Here is a 19,077-nt window from a genome sequence, read left to right on the forward strand (position 1 = left end):
CATGGTGGTACACACCTTTAGTCTGCACTTGGAGGCAGAGGCAGGCAGGTCTCTGAATTCGAGGTGTTAGTTGCAGAGCAGCAAGGGCTGGATAGTGAGACCCTGTCTCAAAAAGCAAAGCACAGCAAAACCAAATGGAAAACTAAGCCAAAACAGACAGCAATGACCAAAGGAGGTGGATGGGAGAACTGACAGTGTCTTAAAAGCTTCCAAGTGGCATCCATCAGAGCAGGAGGGCAGAGTTCTTTATCTGTTATTGTGATTCACCGAGAGTTGGTACTGTCCTGGTGACAGGTAGATGTTTTGTTGAATGAATGAATGTTATCTTTTATTATCATAATTTTCACTCTGACAAGACTTTCTTTTTAGTGCTATACCATTTCCCCCCCTAAACTCTTGAAAACTAAAACTGTTTATTGTTTATGTGTGTAATTCATGTGGAGGTCTGAAAACAACTTGCAGAAGCAATACTTATTCCACCATGTGAGGTCACATTGTCAGCGCTCTGCTGAGCTGTCTTGCCAGCGCCTATCCCTTTTTAAAAAGTAGAATAAAATTAACTTATTTCTTTAGATTTATCTATTTTTCCATGTGGGAGTATTTTACCTGCTTGTATGTATGTGCTTGGTGCCCTGTGGAGGTCAAAAGAAGGCTCCAGATGCCCTGAAATTGAAATGCATCTTTACTACTTACACCTCAAAATCCCCTCAGGAACCCCCAACTCCTTCCCATTCTTTCAGGTATCCCCCATGTGTCCCCCTCCCCCACTCAATCTTTCTGATACTTTTTTAAAAATTATTTTTGTTTATGTGTATGCGTGTACCAACATCAGTTTCTTTTTCTTTTTGGTTTTTTGAGACAGGGTCTCTCTGTGTTAGCTTTGGCTGTCCTGAACTCACTTTGTAGACCAGGCTGGCCTCGAACTCACAGAGATCCGCCTGCCTCTGCCTCCCAAGTGCTGGGATTAAAGGCGTGCACCACCACACCCAACCCTGCATCAGTTTTTGTATACCATTGTGTTTACACACACCCACAGTGGCTAGCAGGCATCAGATCCTATGGAACTGGTGTTAAAGGTGCTTGTGAGCTGCTTGGTGTTGATGCTAGGAATCAGACCTGGGTCCTCTTTAAAGACAGTAAGCATTCTTAACCACTAAGCCATTTTCCAGCTCTTTCCTGAACTCTTAGCACTAATATTCAATCAGTTTTGAATACATAATTAAGTAGGTTCAATTTTTTAAAATGTTAAGTTATATAGTCACCTTATTCCCAGTGCTTTTGATTTATGAATATTTCTTGCCTATTGGCTGCCTCTTGCACACTGTGTGTTTACACACATACAAATACATGTGCACAAAGTAATAATGACTAAAAGATTGTTTAGTATATATATGATTTTCATAAAATAGCTTTCTGATACAAGGTTGAGGGAGAACACTGCTTTAGAGAACTTCACACCACCATAGCCATTCTTCGTTTTCCTCAGGTCTCCCCAGGTGCACGCCACCACCTGTTTGCGGACATCGTCAGTCCTTCTGTTAGTTGTGTTTACATATAAAGAGCATGGCTTTCATAGGACTAAACCCTCATCTGTGATCACAGTTGTCTCGGTGCTGGGACTGTGTCTGGCTCCGATGGTTTTTCCTTAAGGGCATGCTCCCTTTGCTATTCTACATACCTGTGTGCATGTGGGTGTGTATAGCATATGTGCACACACACATACACGTGTATCCAGAGATAATAGCTTTACTATATGCAGTTGGACATTTCTCATTCTGACTTTTCCCTAAATTTTCTAATATAAATTTGTGTGTGTAACATACAGTTCTTACTGCTTAGTAATACTTTAATTGCAAGTACTTTGAGACAGCTTTACAGAAGGAAGGAAAGTAACTATACATTCCTGATTTATACTTTTTAGGTTTTGATGGACATGTTTGATCAGGATGATGATATAGGCTTGGTTTCTCTCTGTGAAGATGAACCTAGTTCTTCTGGTGAGCTGAACTACTATGACCTTGTCAGAACTGAAATTGCAGAAGAAAGACAGTATCTACGGGAACTGAATATGATCATTAAGGTGTTCCGGGAAGCCTTTCTTTCAGACAGACAGTTGTTCAAGCCTTCTGTAAGTACTTTGGGTGCTTGAAATTCTGTGCATATCCCTCAAGCAAATAGCAGGTTAAAATTCACAGTAGTGTATTATATACCTCACTAGTATATAGAAGTGGTTTTTTTTTTTTTTTTATGTATCTCTGAGCTTTAAAACCATCTGAACTGTTATACAGATATAAATGCAGTGACACTAGAGGGTCAGGAGGGGTTTTCATTAAAATGATGACATTTTCACTGCAGAATAACAGGTTAGTCAGACATAATGAGACTTAGTCATTCATTTAGAATGGTGAAGAAAATTGTCTAGAAAGGTGTATGCTCCCTGCCTTCTGAGGGTGGGGTGGCTCAGAGCTCAGGGGATATGTAAGGTGACTGGTTTGTTGCAAGGAGTGCTGTATGGGATACAGTGAACAGCAATGGAGGAAAGGATGGGACACAGTCTGACAGAGCTTCCATGCTTGTTCTGGGAATGTGTTCACAAGTCAGAAGCTCATCAACCTTGTTCAACAGTCTTTGTAGAACTTGGACTACATTCTTCTATCCTATTCTAGAAGTCAGTGAGCAGAGGGACCATTCCACTCCTTTAATCCTCACCCTTAGTTAACTTTGTTAGCATAAACTCAGGAGTGATCGCAGACTCTGTCACTTGGAATTTCCAGTGTAGGGCTCCATCAAAGGAACCAGGGCAGCCGGGCACAGTGGAGCACACCTGGAATCCCAGCACTCAGGGGGCAGAGGCAGGCAGATCACTGTGAGTTCCAGGCCAGCCTGATCTACAAAGTGAGTCCAGGCCAGCCTGGTCTACACAGAGAAACTAAAAATTACTTACTTACTTACTTAATTGATTAAAATAAAAGAAGCAGGACAAAGGCCAAGCATACTCATATTATGATACACAAGCAGTAGTGCCAGGATTCAGCGTGCAGGTTGGTCATGTTCCTTAGCCCATTATGTTCCCATTATAAGACACTAGGGTAATAGTTGACTGTAGCCTGGATAGTAAGGAGTATGACCTGTTTGTGTCTATGGAACTCAAGATTTAACCTAAATACAACAATAATTCAAGAATGGCAGTTTAATGACGTCTTTAGTTCCTTTCAAAACCTAGACATGAGCAATAAACTGAACAACCAAGCTACATCTAGATCAGGAGTCATTTTCATTCTGGTCCTAGCTGTTGTCATTGCTTACTCTTTAAGATCTCCATTCTTTCAGCATCTTAGCCAGTTTCAAAACACACAAATGCCAGTATTATTTTATATAAAGAGCTAGTATAACTTGAGGATTATAAATTCAACCTACCTATGATTTATATTTTCTAGTATATGTACCACTTCTGATCTAAGAGATTCTTAAAACTGTCTTTGTATTCATGATTGACATTTACTGTCTTCATGAGACCAGGTGGAAAGTACATTTATAACACTTATCTTCTGTATTGTGCACACATACACACATGCATAGGAGATCAGAAAGAATAGGTTCCTTCCTTCACCATGTGTGTCCTGGGCTGGAACGCAGATGATTATGCTCAATGGCAGTCACCAGCTGAGCCATCTTACTACTCCCTTCCTATGGAGACAGGCTCTCCCTGTGAACCTGGAGCTTGTTTATTCTGCTGGGCTTGCTGGTCCATGAGCAGCAGAGATCCCCCTGCCTCTGCCCTCTGCGCCAGGATCACAATGCACACTAACACCTGGCCTTCACCAGAACGCTGGGCTCTGCACTCAGGTCTTCATGCCTATGCAGCAAGCATGTCAGTGGCTCAGCCCACTCCCCTCTCACATAGTAGTGGGTACGCATGATTCTCAACCTTACATGCCTTAACCTGTCTTCTTTTTCAGGAAGTTGAAAGGATTTTCAGTAACATTTCAGATATACATGAATTGACTGTGAAGCTCTTAGGCTTAATTGAAGACACAGTAGAAATGACAGATGAAAGTAGTCCTCATCCATTAGCTGGCAGCTGTTTTGAAGATTTAGCAGAGGTAGGTATAAGAACCATTTTAAACTGTTTAACTAAAGTCCTAAGAACTGTATCAGGAAATGTCATAAGATAATTTTTGTAAAATTTAAAGGCATTGCTGACAACTATAAAAAATATTCAAGCTTCAGTTATGTTTGCAGCTTTGAACTTACAGCTCGGATGCCACAGCCTCTCAGGTAGTTAGGATGGAAGAGTGTGCTTGTGCCCAGCTTCTGAAGCTGGCTTTATAGTGTCCTTATGCCAGCATTTCCTGTGAAAGCTTACACACTGAGTAATAACATGCAGGGATTCTTCATACTAGTACATTTAAGGTGAGGAAAACACCTTAATTTGGTGATATTATTCTTTCGCTTTTGTGGGCTTTAGATTTCATTTTTAAAAATCAAAAGGTTTGTTTTTTAAAATAAAATCTCATTTTGTTCTTTGAAATGATTATAAAAATTGTATACATTTTGTAAAAGTGTTCAATATTAAATATAAAGATGGCCACTATAACTTATAACATTCTTTTATAAAATTATTTGTTTTATGTGTATGAATGTTTTGCCTGCATGCATGTCTGTGTACCACATGCATGCAGTACCCAAGGACGTGAAAAGAGGGTGGCTGTACTATTTTAACATTCCTAGCAGGATGGGCATTCTGCTCTCTCAGCGGCTAGCTGGCTAAAACGTGTTGGCACTTGTTTGTTTTCCACTTTATAAAACAAGACAAAAGCCTCTATTTTAAAATACGTTTGAGTACATTTAATACATTTCTTTTAAAAATGGTATGTGTGTTTTTTTAATGTCTGTATGAGCATGTATGTCAGTGTACTACATGTGTGCCTGGTACCCATGGAGGCCAGAAGAGGGCATAAAATCTGTTGAAGCTGGCACTACAGATGGTTGTTAGCTGCCTTTGTGGGTGCTGGGAGCTGAACTCTGGTCCTCTGGAAGTGCAGCCAGTGCTCTTAACTTCTGGATCATCTTCCATTCCATCTGAAGGTACAAAAAGAAAATAAATCCCTTTGCTCTAACTAAACTTTAAGATTATGGACCATTCTTAAATAACTGGAATTTTCCTAAATATGAGCATTAGACAGTTTGGCAGCTTTGTGTTACTAGTTTACTGTTACTTACTCTGCTGATTTTGGAAACTGTAGAATAGGTAAGTAGCATTTAATAAATTTATTTCAGCCTAGATAAGTGTATATTTATAGCTTTCTTTAAAAAAGAATAGACCTTAAATTTCTAGAGCTAAAATATGCATTTTAATAGTTGGGTACTATAAAACCAGCCATTTAGTCTTTCTGTTTGTTTGTGTCTTTTTGGTTTTCGAGACAGGGTTTCCCTGCAGCCTTGGCTGTCCTGGGCTCGCTTTGTAGACCAGGCTGGCCTCGAACTCACAGGGATCCGCCTGCCTCTGCCTCCCGAGTGCTGGGATTAAAGGCGTGCAAGTCATTTAGTCTTAAAGCCAGTTACTGCTTATCTATTGTTTGAGGTCCACAATTCATATTTTTAAAAAATGTATCTCCTGTGACCATGACTACTATTTTCTCTGAGAAATAGAAAATAGTGATAAGACCTAGTTGGAAATATGAACAAAATATCATCATTACATAATTTGTACCATGTTAGTGTTAAATGTTTTCCTTAAACCTAGCACATTCCACTTTTTAAAACAGGAGCAAGCTTTTGATCCCTATGAAACATTGTCACAGGACATCCTTTCACCAGCGTTTCAAGACCACTTCAGTAAGTTGATGGCCAGACCTGCAGTTGCTCTACATTTCCAGGTAAACTGTTGTTTATTATCAATCAGCTATTAATTTTATCATGAAAGAAATATTTCATTATCTTTCTGAAGAAAGTAGGAAAAAAATCTTTCTTTAGTCCTTCAAGTGCCTTTTGTGTGTGCCTGAGCGTGTGTGTGTGTGCGCCTGTGTGTGCATGCATGTGCGCACACGGTGTATATGTGTATGTGTGGCTAGGACAGAACTTCAGTTATTGTCCCTTGGGTTCCGCCCAGCTCTTTATTTGAGGCAATTTCTCACTGGCCTGGGATAGACTAAGTAGGCTGGGCTGGCTGGATGGCAGGTCTAAGGATCTGCCTCTTCACCGCCAGACACGAGGCGTGCTGGAGGTCTGACTCGAGTCCTGGTGCTTCCAAGAAAAGCAGCCTCTGCCTTGAGTTCTTCTTTATTGCGCATCATCCACACTTAGTGGCCATTGACTCTGGAACATTTTAAACGGGTCTAGAGATGAAGCTGGAAAGCTATTTTTGCAGCTATAGGAGAAATTAATAGTTCAGAATAATTTCATACATAACAATACTGTTTGTTTGTTTTTGCGTCTGCCTCCCTGAGTGCTGGGATTAAATGTGTGCTCCACCATGCCTGGCTTTAGTATGTACTTCTTTATCATTCATACAGTTTAAGGAAGTTAAAGAGATGCTCAGCCATCTCATTAGCATCCAGGGTGTGTGCTGCTGTTGTAGAGAACTGGTGTTCAGGTCCTGGCACCTACAGTGTCTGTAACTCCAGCTCCATGATCGGACAACCCCTCTTGTAGACTCCATAGGTACCCATATACACATATAAATAAAAAATAAAATCTTTTCACAGGAGATTAAAAGGGTAGAAGTACTTCCTAGGTAAGATGAAAATAAGTAGAGTGAGACAGAATCACAGCTTTCTTCTTCAACATTTCAGCAAAGGCTATGCCGATCGATAGATGGTGATTGACAGCTTGTTAGTTATGGAACTTCCTCTGGAGTGGCTCTTTGCTCCAGCATGTAACCATGGTCAGATCTGTGTGCTCCTGAGACAAGGCAATAAGTAAGCAAACCCCTGTCACTCCAGCTAGCCTTCCTCTCACCTTTCCTTGTGCAGTCAGCTGCCTTTGTGTGATTTTTCAGTTCTTCCTGTGTCCTAATCAGGTTACAACACTAAGAACTGCCTTGTACGAAACCTACCTGCCATAGCTGGAGAATAGTTCAGCTGAGTAGTATTTGTTAGCTCCTTCTTGCCCCTTGGCTCCCACAGTCCTCCTTCTCCTGGTTGCTGTTGCCTCTGGCTTCTTCTTAGTCTCCTTTATTATTGTTTTGTCCCAGTCTGTCTCAGCCCCTGCTTCAGCAGTTCCATGCTGTCCTTGGTGACTTCACCCACTGTTGTGCTGCTTATTTCCTAGTTGTGTTCCTAGGCCGTAATGCTGGGGGGAGGGATGAGAGAGAGAAATGTATGTGTCTGTGTATGAGAGAGGAAGTGTGTGTGTGTGTGTGTGTGTGTGTGTGTGTGTGTGTGTGTGTGTGTGTGTCCTTTTTCCTAGCGTCTCAGGACCTGTGTAATAGGCAAATACTCTTCTACTAAGCTACCTCCACAGTCTTTTGTTCAGTTCTGTGTTTGAGATAGGGTATAACTACATCGCACAACACAAGCTGGTCTCATATTGTGATCCTTCTTTTTTGAGGAGCCACGGTTACAGGTGTGCACAAAGCACACCTGACTCAAATCTAACATTAAGTCTGAGTGACTGTCTGCTCCCTGCTGTCTTTAATGAAAATGCCCTTCAATAACTTCTAGTGTACTACCCTTAGAAATCTGTCAAATAGAATAAAATCTTCACCTAATTCTTAAAAGTGTACTTCAAAATGAGATTTTTAAAAAGTCAGTTGAATTCATATAAACTATAAAGTGAACAACATAACTGGGAAAACTTCATCTAAGAACCTGGCACACTGATTAAACCCACCAAGAAAATAGTTTTTGTTTTGTTTTTACTTTACTAGAAAGTCTGAGCTGTGTTTGGAGATCCGTAGTAGAGCAGTTACCTAATGTAGCATATAAAAGTCCTGGTTTCAATTTCCAAGTCAAAAACAAAGCAGAGTATTAATAAACACCAGGCAGTCTTTCCTATGAGATCTGAATCTATAGAACCTGGAGAGGGCGCAGCGAGGGAGTTCTAGGCGTCAAACCCAGTGCCTTCGCTCACCTAGCAAACATTTTACATCCTGGTCCCTAGGATCTGATTTTGTAAGCCATTGCTCCAGATGACCATTGAATTAAGAGTTAGATAAGACCATTTGTTTTTTAGGTCAAACTCATTTGTATTAACTTTAAAGTATCATTCAGTTGGAGTGATAGATCATTAAAAAGAAAACATAAATACATCTTTAGAAACTGTTAGTGAAAAGTCAGGCTTGGTGATTTAAATACCTGTATTCTCATCACACAGGGTGCTGAGGCTACAAGTTTGAGGCCAATGTGGGCTACATAATAAGACCTTGTCTTTAAAACAACAGAAAACAAAAGCAACTGAGAAGTACAATATAATTTAAGAAAACGATCTCCGGGGCTTGATGATGTAGCTCAGTGGTAGAAAATGTGCATATCAGGTGCAGGCCCTGGATTACTATATAAGTATATAGCCATTTATATATTATATTCTCAATTACACACACACACACACATCGCTACAATGTTTTGCACCTATTACACATTCAGTAAGTGTTAGCTCATGTTAATATAAAAAAAGTCTTTCTACTGAAAATTAACAGTGCAAAATTTTTAGAATGCACTTGAGTAGCCATTTCACTGCAAATTAATAAAGCAGATGGCCTTTGTAGACTCTAGCTCTAAAGTGTTGTGTTGGTTCTAGCTAGAACTAAGCCGGCTGACTCAGGTCAGTACAGTAAGTAGCTTAGTGCTGTGCCAGTCCATCATGCAGCTGTAACAAAGTATTGTCAGTTGGGTAACTGAAAGATGAAACTTGTTTCTCACTGTTCTGGATGCTGGGGATTCCAGACTCACGATGCTGGCAGATTCGTGGTCTGATGAGGATTTCTCCTTTGGTTCATGAAGGCCCCATCTTATTCACTGTGTTATCAGATGGTGGAAGGCGCCAGCACGGTCCCATAAGCCCTTATTGGGTTATCGGCTCCATTCTTGAGGGTGTGTCCCCATATCCTAATTGTAAAACTAATCCTGGGGGTTAGGTTTCAATGTGATGTTTTAGAGAACAGGAGCATCCAGAACATTGATAGCAAATGCTAAAAGGAATTAATCTCGTCAGGTTTCATGACAAACCCAGTCTGACACAGCTGTTTGTTTTGTAAGCAGAGTTAGCTTTGTCAGTTGAGTTAATTACCAAATATTCTTCATAAACAAGCTAAATCTGAAATGTATTTACTCACTGGGGAAATAGTTTTTAGAAACATTTATAGCATACAACATCCTTAAATACATTCTTTGTAATTATTTGAACTTATATTATTTCCTTTTATTTATTGGTTGTTGTTGCTTCTTCTTTAAGAGAGGTTCTAGATCTGTAGCTCAGGATGGTCTATCATGTGCAACCATCCTTTCTTGGCTTCCCAACAGGTGGGATTATATGTATATGCCACCTTGACTACCTCTACTTATAGTAAATAGCTTTAAAAAATTCCTTTAGGGTATGTGGAAACCTAGGTGTTTGAGGAAAATCTGTAGACAACATTATGAAAGTTATTTCTCCATATAACAGACCAGAGAGGTGTCTATCAGTAATGTACAGGAGTCTAGGGAAGGGACAACCTGATTTCTAGCACTTACTTTCAGTACGATGCACTTAGCATTATCACCTTGGTAAGTCTGTATCTTGTATTTTAAAGCTGCCTCTCTTAGGCACAGCTGCTACATGCCTTTGGTTTCAGAAATACACTGCGTCTTTTTTCTTTGCAGTCCATTGCTGATGGCTTCAAGGAGGCTGTTCGTTATGTCCTTCCACGTCTTATGTTGGTGCCAGTGTATCACTGTTGGCATTACTTTGAATTATTAAAGGTAAGGCAAAAGCTCCCTGTAACAAAGCCATTAGATTTACAAAGCCTAAAACCTAAGTTTGATCTGATTATATTCTTAATTTTTTTTTTACTCATAAAAATGTAGTGTCCTAGGCCTAGGGATAGAGCTCAGTGATAGAATGCTTATTCACCTTGAGAAGCCCTGGGCCAGCAAACACCTAAGAACCCAAAAGGATACATACTAACACTTCAAACCTCTATCCAAGGATCTCAGAGAAGATCCTGTGGATTTTACAGCTTCTCACATCATTTTCATTTTGTAGATAGATTTAAGGAAATTGATTTTTGTCTGCCATTTTGTAACATAGATGTTCAATTATCAACCTTAATGGAAGAATGTTTTTTAAATTAACCTTTGGAGCTCCACAGTACTTATCATTGAAAAAATATTTTTAATTTTAGGACTGTTACAGAATAGCTTTTATTATGTGACCATTTCACACATGTAAACAATGTATCTTGATTAAGTTCACAACTCCTTCCCCTTCCACTGCCCCCTCCAGGCATTGCCAACGCTTCTTTCTCCCCCCATGTTTTTTTCTTTTTATTGATTATTTATTAATTTCACATCATACATCTCTTCATATCCACCCTGTACCCTTGCAACCTCCCTCCCAAAATAAAATAATAATAATATAAAATAATATATATATTTTTTTTTTTAAAAAAAAGCTCATCATGGAAGTGGTAGTGTGTCATACAATATACCCTTTCGTCCAAATATCTTTACTTGCTAATGTTTACTGCAGTGAGTCATTGGTCCAGTTTGATGAAAAATTTGAACACTGTTATAGATGAAAATTATGAATTGCTTATGTAAGTTAGATGTGGCAAAAATAACTACACTCTGTAGGTCCAAAAACAAAAGAGAGAACATGAAAAGGAGAGAGGGCTCTAAGGTCATGAGTAGGAGAGCTGACCCCACAGACCCTGCCCCTCAGTGGGCGGCACAGTAGAGCTGGCCCTGCTGCAGTGGGCACAGAGGCACCAGGGAGAACTGACCCTGCCCTTTGCTAGCTGCAGCACTTAGGTGCCTAGCCAGGGCGATGCTGGAGACCAGCTCAGCTACCAGCTAGGCCCAGATCCAGGAATTTGAGGTGTCCCATCCTGACATCTACTGCATCTATGAGCTGCTATATAAAGGAGCAGATCCCACAGAACCAAAGCTGCAGGACCTCCATGACACAAGGCAACAGTGATGAACTCTAGGCACTTAATGGGTAATGAGACACTGTAAAAATATATTCTTGAGGTACATGTTCATTAGAAACTACCAAGTAAATTCTTTGCCTAGATGTCTAAAAGACAGCTGTAGAATCAGCCCAGCTGTTATTCCAGAATTATTAACTGTGGAGTCAGTGGACAAAATCTAAACAGGCAATGCAAACCAGACCCTAACGGTGGGTGCAGAACAGTCAAGCAGGAAGCTGTTTCGCTTGAAGAACAATAAAGAAAAATTGGGAGTTAGTGAGCAAGGTGTACTGGAATTATATTCGTTAGCAGACAGAAGTGCTCTTGTGCTGTCTGGGGTCGGGTAGGACTAAGGAGACAGAGTGGGTGGTTGCCGGGAAGAGCTCCATCTTTCTCTCCTGCTTCCTGAGCTTTCCTGCATTAAAGGGGAACAGACACCACCTAAGGCTCTAGACATGAGGAAAGAAGCCCTTTCCTGGTGAGGGGCCTGAAAGCTTCAGGCAGTGACCAACAGACAGAAACCACCATGTCTGGTTAATGAAGCTACAAGCTTAGGATGTTAGGATTTTAATTAACACAGCAATAATAACAAATAGGAACATGGAACAGAAAAATAAGTCACAGAAACAAGATGCTTCAAACCTCACAAGATTTGAATGACTCACAAAAAAAGGTTATTCAAAAGCCAGTAATTACACATTCAAACTCATTAGTAGTCAGGAAATGCAAATTAAGACCACAACCATTACCTATGCACCAGATGACCTATTTAGCATTCTGAGAAGAAGCAAAAAAGGCCATGTGAACTAGCATACATCCTGTTAATAGTCTAAACCATACAACCAGCTTTGGAAAGTGGTTTGACATTATTAGACTGTGACAGCTTTACTTATGAGTGTGTATGTGCTCTAGAGATGTGGTTCTCAACCTATGGGTTGTGACCCCTTTGGGGATCAAACAACCCTTTCACAGGGGTCACCTAAGACCATTGGAAAACAGAGATATTTGCATTACAATTCATAATAGTAGCAAAATTACAGTTATGAAGAAGCAATAAAGATACTTTTATGCATGGGGGTCACCACAACATGAGGATTTGTATTAAAGGGTCACAGTATTAGGAAGGTTGAAAATCACTACTCCAGAGAAATGCATGCATATGTATATCAAGACATATGTAAAGGGTAGATAGAGGTGCTTGCCACCAAGCCTGACAACTTGGGTGTGATCCCCACGACCCAAATGGTGCATAAAGAGGACCGACTTTGCCCTCCATACATGCTGTGGCATGCCACGTCCACATATGCACACAAAATGAATAAGTAAATGTAATTAATATCTGCTATCTTTGATTTCATACAGCAAAATACTGCCAACCAGAAAAGGACATAAACTGCAGTATATTAATAACAGCAGAAGAAACTATTTAGTGTTTTATCAGTGAAGCCTAGAAACACAATTTTGAGAGATGATAGTATTACTTTAAGTGCTTTATTTAAGTCCCACTTATCTTTTGGTTACTGTGGATTTCCCTCAGAATTGTGGTACTGACTTTTTTTGAACATATTTTTGTTTACCATTTCTCTATCTTCCTTAGGGGAAAAATGTCTCTTTTCATCCTTTGTTCATTTTTAGTCAGGTTTCTTTAAAAATAAGAATTCTGTATGTATCATTAATTCTTTATTAGATATATGTTTTCAGACATTTTCTATCAGTATATGGGTGACATTTTAGGATACTGTTTTAGCTCAGTACTGTTCTTAGATAAGCGCCACTGCACATTAAGCTCACGTTGGCACGGAGCCCTCAGAACGCAGGGGAGACCATCCGATTCATGAGTGCTTCGGGCATACCCATACCGTTAGGACAGGACCATCTGTGAGAAGCCAGCTGTAGTGTAAGTACCTGCGGCTGTGGTTCTCCAAGACTTGTGAACTTAGTATAAACATTAATTGATGTTTATTTTTCAAATTCAGATTTATGATAAAGCAAAGATGGAAAACAACTACAGAATGAGGGGGCTGGAGAGATGGCTCAGAGGTTAAGAGCACTGACTGCTCTTCCAGAGGTCCTGAGTTCAATTCCCAGCAACCACATGGTGGCTCACAACCATCTATAATGTGATCTGATGCATATTGTATATATAATAAATAAATCTTAAAAAAAAAAAAAACAACTACAGAATGATAAATTATAGTATGCCATCTATCCTATCTTAAAATACATTAAAGTTGATCACAGGCCACTCGTTTTGCAGAGATAAATTTTAGGGTTTTTTAACTTTAAATTTTATTTTTTATGTATGGGTGTTTTGTCTGCATGTATGTCTTTATACCATGTGTGTACCTGTTGTCCATGACACCAGAAGAAGGTGTTGGATCCCATGGGACTAGAGTCAAATTCTTAGCTGCCATGTAGGAGCTAGGAATAGCACCTGAGTCCTGTGGAAGAGCATCCTGTGCTCCCAAAGCCTGGACCCTCTCTCCAGCACCAATTTTAGGTATGTTAATTTTTTTTTCAAGACTAGGTTTTAGATTTTTTTCTTAATATATACTTCAGTCTTTATGCAAAAGTTCACTTTTCAATTTATAAATAACTATAATTACTATAGTCAAATTTATATAAATATACACAATTAATTATTAATAAATATTAAAAATTTTTTGCTTTCAAGACAGGGTTTCTCTGTGTACCTCTGGCTGTCCTAGAACTCAGAGATCCACCTGCCCCTTCCTCCCTAGTGCTGGGATTAAAGGCGTGTGCCACCACACTCCACATATATATCCCTTATTATAAAGGATATTGTATTAGTTAGGTTTTTATTGTGGTGATAAAACACTGACCTAAAGCAACTTGGAGAGGAAGGGGTTTATTTTATCCTATATTTCCAGACAGCAGTCCGTCACTGAGGGAATTGGGTCAGGCACCTTCAGCAGGAGCTGATGCAGAAGCTGTGGAGGAGAGCTGTGTTCTGGCTTGCCCCCGATGTCTTGCTCATCCTGCTTTCCCAGATGCTCAGAGATGGCATCACTCACAGTGGGCTGGACCCTACTACATACGTTATCTCAAGGAAATGTCCCACAGAATTGCCTATAGGCCAATCTGATGGAGGCATTTTTTCAGTTGACATTCCTTCTTCCTAGATAGCTCATTTCAGATATGATTTATTCAAAATCAAAAAAACATTCTTTTAGGCCTTCGACATTTTCTTGATATTTATCTGTAGAATAAAAAAATAATCTCTTCAAGAAGTCTGTAAAGCTTAATATTAAGATATATTATTAATGACTTAATGAGAGTCACTGAGAAAGATTAGCCAATATAAATTTCTTTAGGAAATAATTTTTACATTTTACTCTGAAACCCAGATGAGCTCCCTCCACCTAGATTCATCAGGTAACATGATGTGCAGCATTTGCTGAACTGTAACTACCCAGGTGTCTGTTCCTTAGTGCTGAGGAGAGGAGTGGGCTTGGAGAGCACATGTGCTAGGCAGGTGCCATCACTGGACTGAATCCCAACCACCCACTGTGCGTTTATATGGAAGGGTTTTGTTTAGTCCGCGTTTTAACTTATCACCAGGTTAGGCATAGACCAGTGTTTTGCACAGTTTAGTCTGCTCTCGTAGAGAGGCAACAGAGTGGCATGGCAGAGAACACACTAAGTTAGAGCTCCTGGGCTTGCATATGTAACTTGCTGCTCATAGACAAATGACCTAACTTTTCTGTACATACTTTGCCTCATCTATGTTACGATAGTACATATCTCACTGAGTTGTAATAAATATTAAGTAAGCAAATAAAAGGTAATGCACAGAGAAGTAAAAAATATTCAGTTATTTGTGTATAAACACAAAAAACTTTAAGTATTAAACACTCACAATCTTGATTACTTTTGACAACTGCCTATTGGGTACTTACCAAATTATACTAAAAAGGGGGGTGGGGGAGACATATCTCTATTGTTTAAGGACTTCATAATTTAGTAAAGAACATGAATATCAAGTAGTTAGAATATAAATGCTTAATAAATACATTCATATGTTGATAAAATATAAAGAAAATATGATGCTCAGTGAATTTTTACTCAGCCATGAGTAAAAGTGAAATCACAACATTTGCAGGGAAATAGAACTGGAAGTTAATTATTAATTTAAGTGAAATAATCCAGACTCAGACAAATACCATGTCTTCTCTCACATGTCAATGTTAGAATGTAACTTGTATATATGTAATTGTGAGACATGGGTGTACGGCACTAAAGTGGCCCTGAAAGGGGAAAAGGCGATCTTAAGGTGAGGAGGAGAACCAAAGGGAGGGAAGTAGGTACAAATGCATGTGGCATGAGAGCAGGAGGCGGCACGTGGATGAGGAAGGAGTCTGGCTGGAGGGAGCTAGTAGGAGAAAGCAGCCAACAGGAGCGGAGTGCGTGGGAGGATCCATGGTGAAACCCATTTCTGTGTTCTGCTTTTAAACTCTAAGAACTTTCCAAAAATGCAGCAGTAGTGTGGGATAACTGACATAGAGGTAACTAGCTTTGCAGAGGAGCTCTACAGATTAGAAGAAACAATAACGACTTAGTACAACACTTACTAGGTCTTGAAACAGGAAAGATTACCTAAAAAGACATTATTGAGACAGATCACACAATTGCTATATTCTAGATGTAGTAATAAAGCCTTTTGTTCTTGGTTTGTTGAGACAGAGTCTCATGTAATCCAGACTGGTCCCAAACCTGTATTGGAGGCTAAATTCGCCAGTTGGGTGAGGAGAGAGGCCAGGATTGCAGAAAGCTTATGGAGACGTGGGTCACCACAGTGACTTCTGTGTTAGCTCTAGAAGTATAGCCTGCATCCTATAGAGAAGCAGCCTGGGTAGCCTTTAAGTTGATTTGTAAGTCTCACTACTGATAATGCATGCACCTCAGTAAAGAGGTGCCTAGATACTCCAAGCTCTGTGCTCCATCACAGTACTGCAAACATCTCTCTGTTTATCTTTTTTTTCTTCTCCATTTATATTAATGCTGAAAATCAGAAATATTTAGCAAGTTATTGAACTGAGATTATACACACAGCTATTGTCACTACTGGGAAATTCTAACTCTCCTGACCTTTTTCTACTTGGCAAACTTGTAATCATTATATGACGGTTTGAAGACAACATGGGAAGGACTTTGCTTGAATAGGCTTAGGGAGAGGAGAAATTTATTAGCTTTATAACTGAATTTAGGGCAGTTCCAGTTTTGGTAGACTTTTCACTGCTGCTGCTAATTGGAGGTTTTAATCAATAAAAATTAAAAGCCTATAGACATTGTATGTCATCAGCATCCATCTTTACTAAACTCTATATATCTGATATGAATGTATATATGTATATCATATATACATAGTGAGACAAGGTCTCTAGCTCATTATATAGCTCTAGCTCCTCTGGCACTCACTGTATAGACCAGGCTGGCCTCAAACTCACAGAAATCTACCTGTCTTTGCCTCCCAAGTGCTGAGATTAGTGGCATGTGCCACTACACCCATTAAGATGTAGAGCTGAGATAGTTTTTTAATAAGAAGTGTTTTTACTTTTTCTGTGTGTGTTTTGCCTGTATGTCTCTACAGTATGTAAGCTTATTGCCTACAAAGGAAAACCAGTGTTGAGTTCCCTGGAACTGGAATTATACATAGTTATGAGCTGCCATGCGGGTGCTGGGAATTGAACCTGGGTCCTCTGGAAGAGCAGCAAGTGCCCCTAACCACTGGGCCATTTCCCCACCCTGAGAAGGCTTTTATATGGAAAAAGTAAATAGTTCTTCTGGTTGTATTAACCTTAAAATTCAGAATAACCAAGCACAGATCTTTTTACAAATTTTCAGTAGTATTTTGAAAGTATCTTTCCAGTATTAATTTAGTAATCTAAAGATTAAGACATTGCTTCTAGCATAGTCATTTAAGTTATTTTTATTGTTAATCATTGGTGGCAAGACTTTTTTGCATATCTTTGGAAAATCTGATATCTCGTATATTCTAGATAGGGAACAGTTTATATGACACAAATAAAAGGTACTGGGCCAGGTCTGCAAGCAACATCCAAATAGTTATGTTTTAACTCCTTGAAATATGAGGAAAATGTAAATCTTACCACAGATTTTCTGGTTTAAGATCATGAAATAAATTTGAATGTCTTAAGATTTTCTGAAGCGATAATTTCCTCTTAGTTGTTGCCGCATAAAGATTTATATTTATATAATTTCTAAATAATATCTAGTTTGATTGCCATCAAAAGATTAAAATATTAGCTTTTAATCCAACATAAAATTATCCTCTTGCAGAGGATCTGGTTTGGATTTCCAGTACCCACATGATGACTCAAATCCAACTCCAGTTCCAGGGGATCTGATGCCCCCTTCTGGCCTCTGTGGGCACCAGACACACATGGTGTGTAAATACACTTGTAGACGAAACACTTATACACATACAATAATGTAAAAATTAAAAGTATATCAATAAAACCCCTTATAGTGTTTGCTTACACACAGCCTTTGACGCATTGATGTGTTAAACTTTGTCTTATTCTAGTGTATTACAAATACACGTAAAAGCTTTGAAATTGCCAGAAGTTAAGTATTTAACTGTTAGAGAGCATGTAATAATTTTAGGAGTTTATCTTATTTTATGTCTTCATAATAGTAAATAAAAGTAATGTTTAAAATCTTTTTTTTAAGCCAGTCATGGTGGCACACATCTTTAATCCCAGCACTTGGGAGGCAGAGGCAGGTAGATCTCTGTGAGTTCAAGGCCAGCCTGGTCTACTGAGTGAGTCTAGGACAGTCAAGGCTACACAGAGGAACCCTGTCTTGGAAAAAAAGAAAAAAAATTTTTTTTGTATTCTGTGAATAGTGTTGAGATGGGGTCTGGGCACCAGGGAGCACGTGTGGAGGGTGGAGGACAAACTGTGGAGCTGGCTCTCCTTCTACCTTTAAGTGTGTCCTGCAGATTGAACTAAGTCATCAGGCTTGTGCAGCAGGCACTGTAGCCACTGAGTCGTCTTGCTGGCCCTACAAGTAACTTCTAAACACCATGCTTTGAGTACCTTAAACTATTTTGTATGATGAGAAGTTTCTGAAAAAAAGGTTGCCTTTTTATTGACTATTATGCTGACAGTACTTTGTCTTCATTGTATTTGTTAAAGACAGTTGGTTTTAAGGGGTCAGATGTTATATATAATTATACAAAGTTACAGCTGTTTTTATTAACTATATTAGTCCTTTTGCTGTGTCCAAATACCTGACAAAAAGCAACATGAGTGAGGAAGGACTACTTTGGTTTACAGTTGACAAAGGGCAACAGTCCATCACAGTGGGGAAAGCATGGCAGCATCCTCAGCCAGGAAGCAGAGAACAGGAAGAAAGAAGGCAGGGCTACAAAGCCTTAAGGTGTGGCCAGTGGGAAGCGCCACCTCCCAGGGGGTTCCACAGCCTTCCCCAAACAGTGATTCCAGACCCAGGAACCTGTGGGAGACATTGCATATTCAAACCTCAGCTTTAAATGCATTTAAGTTTTAAATATCTGCTGCCACTTTAACTACAAAGAAGTTGAAAGCAGAACCAAGCATTGTAATTTTATCTTTTCCCCTTAGCAGTTGAAAGCATGCAGCGAAGAGCAGGAAGACCGAGAGTGTTTGAATCAGGCAATCACTGCCCTCATGAATCTCCAGGGCAGCATGGACCGAATTTACAAGCAGCACTCACCTAGACGCCGACCTGGGTAATTCTAGACCGTTTCAAACATGGATGTGTATGCTTCCTTCACTGTGATACACACTTTTCCCAAGTGCAATTTAGAATGATGCTGCATTCTTGAAAGTTACCCTTATCCTTTTTGGCCTGTTTTAGTTAGAAAATTACCATTGTTATATTGTTAGGATATATTTAATATAATTAAATATATATTTAATGAAATTTTATATAATTTTATG

The 19,077-nt window shown here is 39.4% G+C and overlaps 1 protein-coding gene across 2 annotated transcripts in view; it reads left to right on the forward strand.

The window, feature by feature from the left end:
- Positions 1 to 19,077, forward strand: part of SOS2 (SOS Ras/Rho guanine nucleotide exchange factor 2) — an 86,123-nt gene that overhangs the window by 40,448 nt on the left and 26,598 nt on the right. Inside the window, exons 5-9 of one of the 2 annotated variants that reach the window (XM_084793242.1) lie at positions 1,922 to 2,128; positions 3,960 to 4,103; positions 5,769 to 5,879; positions 9,801 to 9,899; positions 18,739 to 18,866. In XM_084793242.1, the coding sequence (XP_084649368.1) occupies positions 1,922 to 2,128; positions 3,960 to 4,103; positions 5,769 to 5,879; positions 9,801 to 9,899; positions 18,739 to 18,866 (689 nt within the window). The remainder of the gene's footprint in view (positions 1 to 1,921; positions 2,129 to 3,959; positions 4,104 to 5,768; positions 5,880 to 9,800; positions 9,900 to 18,738; positions 18,867 to 19,077) is intronic. The other variant, XM_084793243.1, reaches the window with a different exon arrangement.

The sequence above is a fragment of the Acomys minous genome (assembly GCF_964271855.1).
Source record: "Acomys minous genome assembly, chromosome: 8".
NCBI classification, from domain to species: domain Eukaryota; kingdom Metazoa; phylum Chordata; class Mammalia; order Rodentia; family Muridae; genus Acomys; species Acomys minous.